Here is an 11,076-nt window from a genome sequence, read left to right on the forward strand (position 1 = left end):
AGTCGAGCAGAGTGGGAGCTCGTTGGTGGGTCCGTCCCGACGTTACCGGACCAACGTATGCTGGAGATGTATTCCGTGACGACACATTTCTCTGCATCAACCACGCTCCAGTTCTTCATGGCGATCTTCTGCAATCATCGCCTGCAATCATAGCCCGTTCTTCTCCGACCCCTTCTTCCCGTCCGCCATCTATATACTTCGACTCTCGCTCCTTTTACCTCTTGGAGAACCTGTGATGAGTCTGGAGAACACACACAGAGAGAGAGAGAGAGAGACAGAGCGCGTGCTGCAATCTCGTGACTTGAATATGAAGCTTTTAGAACGCGTGATCTCTTGATTTACCATCGAAGGAAACTTCCCATAAATGCGATTTTTTTCTTCCGTTATTTTATTCACGGTTTTAGATTTTACAATTCATATTTATATCTATTCAAAAGATCAAATTAAGAGGAATGAAGGATTAAAAGAGATAAAAGACAGGCAGAAATTTCAATTTATATTTATTTACAGATTATAGTCCTTTCAAATTTCAAAAGCTAGTTCTTTCTCGTTTGTTTATCGGATAGCATATTAATGAACTAATGCGAGAATTACAAAAGGAAATATCATTTACGAAATCTATTCACTTAACCTTAGATTTTATTAAACTAAATAGCCCTCTTTGATCGTTGTCTTCGATGACGAGTTGTCATCGACTGCAGTTTTATTCGTTATTGATACTTTATCCATTGCTTCGCATCTCGATCAGAAGATATTAAGATTAATCGATAGAGATTGATTAAAGCCGTAGCAATAGCAAATAGCAACAGTTATTTTATTGTAGTTGGCTCGATGTGTACGCTTAGTAGCAAAGAGTGATTTCTAAAAGATTCGTCGATTAACTGAAACAGAAAAGGAAGATATTTCTCGTGAGTTTTGGTCGTCCTGTTCTCGATACGTAAAACGTATGAATTATATCGTAAGAATCGGAATCGGAAAATATAGTTAAAATATTATATATCGAAGAAAAAAATCGTGTACCATTTGGCAACGCTGAAGGGCTTGCAGGAGTCTGAGGGCTTGTCGTATGAGAAGCCCGATGAACACCTCACCATTTGAGGTCTGTCGTTCCTACAGACCACCATGTTGGTGCAACTTTCGTTGAGCCTGTGCACGTCTCCATTTTTACACGGAGTACTCATTAGCTCAGGTGGTATCACCTGGAAAAGATTCCATGGGCTCATCAGACTCGACGTTTCCATCACGTCCTGCGGTTGATTGTCGAGAGGTTGACCGTTAGTCATTTCTTCATTCTTGAGCCGTTCGTTGTCGATCTCTAGTTGAGACGCCGACGGTCGTTGATGCCAGGGATCCGGTTCAACCTTAGTTAGCCAGGGATTTCCGGGATAAGCTGGCGGTGGGTAGGGTTGTGGTTGATAGGTCGGAAGTTGTGGAGAAGGATAGGTCGGTGGTTGAGAAGGATAAGTAGGCTGAGGGGGGTAAGTAGGTGGCTTAGTAGACGGCTTGGACGTAGGAGGTGGATGCGAAGGTGTTTGCGGAGGTATAGTCGGCGGCTGTGGTGGAGGTTGTGGTTTTGGCGTGGCAGCGCCTCTGCAGTCTACGTTGTATGGATAGTCACACACGTTTAGAATCTGAAAAAAGTCGAAAATTGCGATTTTATCTCTCGAGTTGTTGTTACTTATTCTTGACATACTTGTTTCGAATATCTGAGATATTTTGTGCTGCTGAAATGATCACGAGATTTAGTACTGGAAATTTGACTCATTCTCGTTTTCAGAGTCAGACTAACGCAGTTATACTTTCTGCATAACTTTCTGTCAAGAAAGATAAAAATAACGAGAGACATGACGCGTCATTCCGCGACTTAAAATTCCGCGTGTGTTCGAGTCGCGTTTTTCGGAACGGCTCCTTACGTCATTGTAGACCAGACTGCGAGGGCAGGCGAATTTGACGGGTCTGCCTCCGACACACACGTAGAATTCTGAACAGTTCGTCGAGCTCCTGTAGCGGCCGTTCGGGTCCGGGCACAGCTTCGACCCCGGCGGCAACGGTGGTTCTGCCGAGTGACAAGATTAACACTTCTATTATCACGAAATTTCACGAAAACTGTGATACTTTATCTGTATTGAAGATACAAACAAAAAGAGAAACGGTCTGAAATAAGTAAGTAAACTTCCTTAATTATAACGAGGGATGAACACGCGGTTGAAAAAAGACGCGCGCGGTTCAAAATGCTCCGTTATAGATTATCGGATAATCTTACGGTATTCTCGGCTATTAGGTTATCGTTACTTTGATAGCCCTTCGCTCTCCCCCTATGCTCTTATCTTAGCCTCCACTGTCCCTGAGGTAATTTCGCTTTGAGTTGAGAACCACTGATCTAATAGATGAAGTTGCGATTAAGAGGCAATCGGATCGGCCGTTGCGATTACTCGCGGAACCGTGAACGAGCGATTCGATGCGTGATTATCGATCACTCACTCGGTGTGGCGGGAGGTCGGTTGCCGCAGTTGACGTTATAGTCGAAGTCGCAGACGTTGGTAACGTCGTTGAAGAGCAACCCAGCTGGGCAGGTCTGCTCTATGACAACATCGTCCCAGCAGTTGAGGTAGTTGGCGCAGCTCTTCGGGCTCGGGTACTGGCCTCGCGGGCCTAAACAACCCGGCGGGTGCGGAAGCAACGTAGGTTGCGGCGAGATGGGCTTAGGCAGTTCGTTCGTTTCCCCCGGATTCGTCGGGAGCCCAGGGTAGAACTGTCTGCCGGTGTTGAGGACGACCTCGTCGTGCTTCTCCGACACGTTGTTCAGACTTTTCCACGACTCGGCACGGTTGTCCAGTTTCTGGATGTCATAGTTGTCCCACAGAGTCTCCAGTTCTGAAATTTGATTTTAGATCTCTGGTTTAAAATCGACTGGTTCGTCATCGTCATCGTCGATCGTCGATCGTCGATCGTCATCGTTGAGGAGGCGCGTGATTTCTGTACGAATTTCGTTGCTTCGTTCACCGATCGGCGTTCGCGAAATTTTTCATTCAACGTACTTTGTAATTATTTTTTTATCATTTTTAATTATTCAAAGAATAATTTAAGAGTACACCTAGCAGTTTTTGCGAGAGACGAATTCGAGAGTCGTAGACATCTTTCCGGATGTCTTGAAATTATCGTCGCATTTCCTTTGCCGTGAGAATATCCACGTAAAGACACTCGGTGTTTTGCAGCCTCTTCGTATCGTCGCGTTACCGATCGCGCGGAACAACATCTCGCGAGAACTCGAGACTCCCAACCTTGAAGACATCGGCACTGACCTTCCGGCTGTCCGGCGAAGCCGAGCTGCCTACCGATGAACGACGCTGGTGTCGTCATCGTTGTGGTCACTGTCGTTCCTGTCGTGGATCTAACTCTTCTCCTGGCAGCATTGACGAAACTTACAGTAAGGACCGTAAGGACGACTAACACCTCCACCCTCATCTTCTTCTCGATGTGCCCTCTCTTCGTTCTTCCCCTCGTCCTCTTCCTCTCGTTCTCCTCCTCGGCTTCTTCTTCACCACCGATGACAATCCCGAGGGCGGTCGGTGCCCTCCACCAGGACGAAGGATACTTTCCGAAAACTAAGTCGCCAGGGGTGTCTTGCTCGCTTGATCCTCCTTGTGCTCATCGACGCCAGGGCGGCGCGAATCCTGACTCGCGGTGTCCTGATGCTGGATGAGCTGGACCTGGTCGCTTCCAGGGCCTTACATAGGGCGACCCCCACCAGACCCGCGGTCTCGTAGGGACCACAGGACCTCAATTACTCGACGATTCGCGTAGGACCCTCTTCTTGCGCAGGAAGTGCTTGCCGCGTTCCCGCGACTCGTTCCCTCCGCCTGTTTCCCCCTCGTATCTGCCTTCCCCCATCTCTCGTCCGAGGACTCCTCATTGGACGGGATTTAGGATGCACCCGAAGGATGCACGTCGCGTGCCCGCGACGATCGTTCGTCCTGCCAGCGGGCTGAGAGAACTGTTTTTCGTTGGTCATGCGTTTTAGGCGCTGGATATTGTTACCGGGCGAATTTAGGGTCTTGACCCTTTGGAGTCGGTTTTTTAATTCGTTAAGCATGCGCGTTCCAAGGGCTCCAGCGAAGTCTTAAAACCTTCGTCTGAGACATATTGTCCTGGTAAACTCGACAGGCTTAAGGACGATCTTTAGTGTCGGCCTTTTGTGCCTCGTGTTGCTCGTTATTGGTTTTGCTTCTTGGAAAGTGAGGAAAGATCATAAGGGTGTGAGTAGTACTGCGCGAAATGGAAGACCTTACCGATTACCGGTTTCGAGGTCTCTCGTTGTTGATTTTTTTACAAGTAGATAAATAAATAAGTAAATAAATATTTGAGTTGAGATTTGCCGCTCTTATGGTATACGTGGTTGCCAAAGAGATAGAGTCCCTTTGTGTTCTTGTGATTGTAAATTCTTAAAGTTAACGATAGAGCATCGCGATATCGTATAAACGGTTAACAGCGAGAGATGTCGGCTGTCACACCGACAAATGATGACGCGCGCTCGCGAATTTCATTAGCTGCCTTCCCGTGACTTTCATATGACTCGCGCATAGTCTATATGGGGCTTCCCGCGACCGACGCAGCGGCAGAGGAGGAAAAAATTCCACACCTGCGAGAATCAGGGGAGAGCGAGGAGGGTTCGCATTGGTATGCAAAGGTGGACGCACTCTCGAGGGGACTCGTTACGTACTCGTTACCGAAAGTGTCCCGCGACATCGCGCGGGTCCTGTGCGAATCCTGCGAGAGCGCATCGCCGGTATGTAGGAGGCTCCACGGGGCTCATCGTCCTTTTTATTATCCGTCTGGATAAGAGATTCGGCGGCCTCGGCAATAAGGAAGAATCCAAGCCCGATCCGAACGTAAAAGGAAGGAAAAGGAGCAGGACGAGTAGGAAGAGACGCGACCGCGACCACGTAATCCTCGAATCCGCCGAGTTTTCGATCCCGCCGAATCTCGCGGGTAATCCTGAGTCACGCATGACCTCGCCGTATCTCGTCCCTCAACTTGCTTGAGGACGAGTAACACGTTCTGCGAGATGTCCGCGAGAGGACTCGCGTAATCGTGCATTTCTTTTTCTTGCTCGTAGTACGTCGAAGGATACGTCGAAGGATACGAAAAAAAGCGTCTCGTATCGAATATTCCGATCTGATTTTCTTCGGCTTCACTCGAATGCGAATGGAATCTTAATCTTGTCACTTGTGTGTAGGCACACAAGTGACAAGTGTGTAGCTGTGATTCTGTTAGAATATTAATATATTTTTTATTTCTTTCTAAATCGAGTATTAATTTGTCTCATGTGAGATTCGAAATTGACAAGATTGAAACTGACAGGACGTCAGCGATTTTAATAGCCTTTCTCACGATGCCCGCGCTCGCCGACATGATGACACGTGATCCCCCACGATCAAAGTCGCAAAGACGACACCCGGGATAATTCCCCGCGTTTAATCCTGATGGCCGATATTTACATCGTGCGTCTGAGGTGAAGCGATCACCTCGGTTTTACCGTCGTTGTCTTCATTGCCCTCGTGTCCGGTCGAGTCTTCGTTTTTGTTTTCTTGGTTCCAGTCCAGACCTTAGACCACGGACCGAGATTGCAGGGGGATCTAGGATGGAATGTCGACAGGAGTGAGAAACGGGGCGGGAACGTTGGATCGGAGTAGCGAGAAAAAAAAGTTAACTCTTAACTAGACCGTTGCACGGAGTGTAACGAATGAGGAACGACGAATTACATATAAATTGCATTAAAGCACTCCACTAGAGTTGCTTCCTCGCAAGCCGACTAACGGAGATAAATTTAATCGGACATAATTAAAAAGATGCTTTGTTGAACTTATGTCGGACGGCTTTTCGTACATCGTAATCACGCTATTACAGGGGGGCGTTACTAAGCGGGCGGGACTAAGGCCTGGAGCTGAGAATTATTTTTACCTCCGCTGAATGACACTGTCGATAAGGAAATAACGTTTTCGCGCGCGCTCCTAAATCGAATGTTGAATCGCGCAATAAATCCGAAGTGCCTTACATGGTACGTCACTTAGGCCCAAATACGCGAGGGCGATGCATGCCTTGGTCGAGGAGGCGCTTAACACAACACACGCGCGAGGGATCTTGCCGAGACTTTCCTCACGTGACTTTGCTCGTGTATCGATAAGAGATAGAGGTACAATTCGTGAGGAATTCGTGCAGTTCTGATAAAATATCGGAGAAGACGTGGGAGATCCTCTTCCTCTCGCCCCGCTTCGGTAATGTGAAACGCATGTTCCATGCAATTTTTCGTTTCGGTACTTCTTCTGGAAGAAAAGATTCTCCTATGATAGAGCCCAAGTCCCTTTTGAGCCCATTTTCATCAATGCACAATATTCTTCCCCGCAATTTCAGACGTTGGATCCACCGTTGACGCTTCGTCCGCGGTCCGTATGCGCTTTGCTTGCGCAATGCGACTCGAGAAACAGGTTTGGGAAACGTTGAATGTTGTGTTAAAAAGCAGGAACCATCTGAAGTGACGTTAAAAATGCAGACGTCGCGCCTTGATACCGCAATGCTCATTCGAATTCATTTCGAGTGCGCGCGCGATCGGCGCGTCGTGGTCTGAAGTACGGCTCGCGAGTACTGCGGTCTGACGTAGGTGGTCTGTTACTACTCTTATGCTTTCTTCATAATTCAATGCTCGGTGATAGAGCAAACCGCGGAGGGCTGCGAGAGAGAGAGAGAGAGAGAGAGAGCACTTAATCGGCGCAACAGTCGGGAAGCGAGTTTAAAACTTAAAGCTGCCGCTATCGCCATAAATGAAACGCCCGCGGGTCAACTGGACCCTCGCGATTAAGTACGCCGAATTACTTTCGGCGCGGAAATCTTTGTGCTCATTTGGATAATGAGGAATAAACATTATCCGCGATTGTACGTTTTACGTTAAATCTCATCGACGAGCTTCGGAACTTTCGGAAAGCTTATATTTATAGAGAATATCTTGGGTAAATTTATCCGAGATAATACAAAATAAATTTGGCAATTTAATTGCGATGAAATGTCGATGATTACAAGATTCAGGGCCCTTAATTTTTTCCCCTCATATCGCAAAAGGTTCACTTAAAATCTTCTCTTTATATATTCCGTTTAGAGATACATGTGGAACACGCGTTATCATTGATTGCGTTACGTCGTTTTTACTTCGTCTTTGTCGATAAGTAAATTTTATTCAAATCCGGCGGACTAAGAAGTCGGGAAGGAGTAGCGGCCGAACGAGTTAAAAGGAACGTTTTTGGGGGGGAAGCGAAATGAGAGAAAAACGCGTGCAATATCTATAGAAAGACCGTTCATTCTTCCCCCAATTCGCAACCAGTTTCTCGTGAATAATGTCAGGGCACAATGACGTCAAAATTCGACGGGCCCGAGGCGGGGGGCTGAATTTGCATAAATAACATGCGATCAAAAAGGAACAACGGTTTTCAGAAGCACCCGTGGGTGGTGGGATTTGAGCGATAAACTCATGTTCACGCTCGTTATTTTTGCGCAAGATATGCAGGGTGGCTTTGAAAGCCATTTTCACGCGCCATTTGTGCGATGATATTGTTCCGAATATAAGCGTAAAATTAATTCTTTTAACCCAGTCTTTTCAGAGATTTGTCCTTGTGCGTTATCCCTTTTCCCTTTTCTTGTGCGTGATGGAACTTTGATTAAAGATACCTTTTGACCAATTTTTCGAGGCAATGCGTGAAGGATCGCACGTATTATTTCGAGAGAACGTGTTTCGTAACTATTGATAGAGTGCATGCGTATACTCGGCGAGAAGTTGCACAAGAGATATCAACGTCCGGCGTAATTCTCGATACGGGATATCCGCGGGCGGTTATTGGCTAAGTCGTTCTAATGAAACGAGTGCATTTCGGAGAAGCGGCCGCTTCGAGAGGAAAGAGCGAAATGGAAAGGGAGGGACGGAACGACGATAAAACAATTAAAAAGGACTCGGAGGACGAGCAGCGGGATGAGTCGAGCCGCGGAGAGGGTCCGGTAAAAAAGGACGATGCACAACGGGAGAAAATAAGAGGGGAGAAGAACGCGGTGGACTCGAACGCGTCAAGGACCAGAGGTCCTTGCTCTCCGGGTCATAGCGGCCCACAGGCTCGCTACACCTTCTTCGGGACCCTCTCAGAGGCTCTCAAGTCTGGCCTATTTGGCGTCCGATACGGTCGGTCCTTCAGTAGCGATAACTTCCTAATAAAATTTGCGACGGGAGTCCCTTAATCGAAAGAGCGTGATAATTACGCTACCGGACGATATCGCGATGCATTAGCTTTGACATTTTGTGCGATTATACGTATATAATGATATAATCTTGGTCGTAAATAGAGATGTTCCTTGACATTATAAATTTTTGCATAATATATGGTGATTATCGCTGAAAAACGATAAATTTTCTTGCATACGTCTTATTGTCGAGGAATATTGCGGAAAATATTAGAAAGTAATCACCTCGTTGAATAATGTTGCAATACTATGATATTATGATAATGACGAAGTTCTCGTTTTGCACAGAACATTGAATATAATTTTCATTAATTGCACGCGAGCGCGTTAGGGTGGCCAGAGGCGGTATGTAATTTTCCGGAAAGTAATTTTCTCATGACTTCTTATTAGATTTACATAATCGTGGATATGTCATCGAGCGCGCTGTGTCAGGGAAAGAGTCGACCGCGCCTCAGTCAAGGGACATTAGAAAGCACGCGACATTTCCTTGTTAATTACTTTCTCGTCGGGGTCCACCTATCTCAACATTTTACACGATTACATGTGCGACCGTAACTTCAACGCGTTACGCAGCGCAAGTTTCGTAATTGCGGGGACAGGTATGTTCGTGGTTTTCAACAAGGTGGTTTAAACGCTTACAACACCGACGTGGTGTACAGAGTGTGCAGAATCTTAATTGGAGGTCTCATCACGAAGATTTCGTTGCAAAGAGATTAACACATAACGCGAAATCTCCTGATGTAGGTTCATATAAATGATAGTGCGAAATAATTTTTCCTTGATTTTTTGTAAATTTAATCAGAATTTCATTCGATTGAGACATTACAGCTTACAGCTTCTAAGTAAATATTTAATTATATACTACACAGATCTGACCTGATATAGTGTAGAGTATCAAAATCCTGTTCGATGTGCCTATGCGCTCTGTGTTAGCTAAATGAAAGTCCTGTTGAGATATAACCAGTTTCGCGACAGTGCAGCATGGTTTGCCAATGCTCAGGCGTTCTCTCACAGTGTCGTCTTGCAAACATTAAAAAGTCCCGTAAAAAAGTTATGTTTGTAAAAATATATATGTAATTTGAATCTAGGTTTAAAAGAAATCCATATCTCGATCCAAGTCAAGTTTCAAATTTCAGATAACGTTTTAACTCCAGATTTTAAATCAGAGGTTAAATGAAACAATTTGACACAGTTACTTTCTGTTTATTTTATTTTTCTATTTCAATTAAATTCGATCTGTTTCCTCGATGCTTCTACATCGAAGAATTCCACACGATATCTGAGCAGTTGCCCTCCTGATCGCGATTAATTGGACAGGTTAACGATCGACCTCCTCCTCTGCAAATCGAGGGTGGGATTGTGAGATTCTTTCGAAACTGAATGCCATTGTTTCATTCTTATGTGTCTCGTTTCCTCTTGTGACCATTCCCACCGAGCATCGCGATAATTTCATCCAGCACGCCGGCCGTCCGTTCGTCCACCCGTTTTTGTCCTCCCTCACCGCATTCGCTTGCATAAGAAGACTCGGTGAAAATCCTTGAAGGATTATACCAGGAGCCTCGAGCGCTCTTCGTCCTTCCGGGAAGTACGTGGTCGTTTAATGCAACATTTTTATATCGTGCAATCTCGCCGAAGTATCTAAGAAATGTGCTCTATCGTCCTTGTATCGGCGTGTATCGACGTTTACTTAAAGATACAGCTAAATGACGAAATAAGAGAGACTCTAATTTAAATCGTATAACAATTTCAAGAAGAAATGTTTCGCTTTGCTCAGTGATATTTCCTCGTCTTTATTTTTTGTATTTGTATTTGTACTTGTAGCTTTTTGTATGTATGTATATGAAACGACGTTTGAATTATAAAAAAAGAAAAATCACGCTTGCTGTTGTTGGAGTTCTTTCAGCTCTGTTGACTGTCATTAAAATTGGGTGCGATCCTTGGTGCGACCGAGATTCCTGAATAGTCAGAATCGATGCACCGACCGAGAGTAGTGACTCTGCAAATTTCGTGCAATGCTCGTATGTATGTTCTTCAAATTTGAACACTTTCTACGAGGAAATGAGCGAAAGGTAGCAAGTGAGTGGACCAACTATTTTATTTTTCATCTTCACGTACAGTGGAGTGCACGCATATCGCGCAATTAATATTGAAATTATTAATTACTACGTTGATATACATACACATACATAATAATAAAATATTTCATTGATGTAAATGAGATAATTTATGCGAGCCTACGTAACTTTAACATTTATATAACGTAATTATTCAAACGTAATTTAAATTAATAAGACAAAATCTATCATTCTGCATCTGAGAAAAAGAAATGAAAGGGAATTAATAAATTTGCGTCACATTAACTAGGAAGGATCGATGATTTTCTTGTCCAATGCTCTCGTCCTTGTAGAAAGAGTCCTACAAATGACATATCACGGACGTAGTCCGGAGGAGACGCACAATAACATATATTGCAGCATTCTGAGGTTAAAGGTCGCTTCTCTCCTTCGTGTCGACGATGTTCTGCAACAATCGGGACGTTACCATTTGCTGTTACCGTTGTCATATATATTGCCGTGACACGTATCGTTACTCCGCACGCAGCTGGCGGACGAGAAGTAGGCATCTCGTGCGACCATAGAGTGTGTTTCACCTTTATTTTCACCGTTTCATCGCGTGAAGCTGGTCGCGCAGTCGGGGGGAAAAGAAACTGTGAAGGCCTCGTCTCGAGGCCACTCATGCACGCAAAATGAACGTTTAACGTTTAACGGTGGCGCTCCAGGATAACGGAAAAGATACCAC

The 11,076-nt window shown here is 45.3% G+C and overlaps 1 protein-coding gene across 1 annotated transcript; it reads right to left on the bottom strand.

The window, feature by feature from the left end:
• Positions 1–526: 526 nt before the first annotated feature.
• Positions 527–3,969, bottom strand: LOC105191857 (WAS/WASL-interacting protein family member 3). Its single transcript, XM_011155591.2, has 5 exons — positions 3,303–3,969; positions 2,482–2,874; positions 1,914–2,056; positions 1,021–1,631; positions 527–881 (listed from the first exon to the last, which is right to left on the bottom strand). The coding sequence occupies exons 1-5, from the start codon at positions 3,463–3,465 to the stop codon at positions 878–880; spliced, it is 1,314 nt and encodes a 437-aa protein (XP_011153893.1). The 5' UTR covers positions 3,466–3,969; the 3' UTR covers positions 527–877.
• Between the last annotated feature and the right edge of the window lie 7,107 nt (positions 3,970–11,076).

This window comes from Harpegnathos saltator, unplaced genomic scaffold (assembly GCF_003227715.2).
Source record: "Harpegnathos saltator strain DR-91 unplaced genomic scaffold, Hsal_v8.6 scaffold114, whole genome shotgun sequence".
In the NCBI taxonomy this organism is placed as follows: domain Eukaryota; kingdom Metazoa; phylum Arthropoda; class Insecta; order Hymenoptera; family Formicidae; genus Harpegnathos; species Harpegnathos saltator.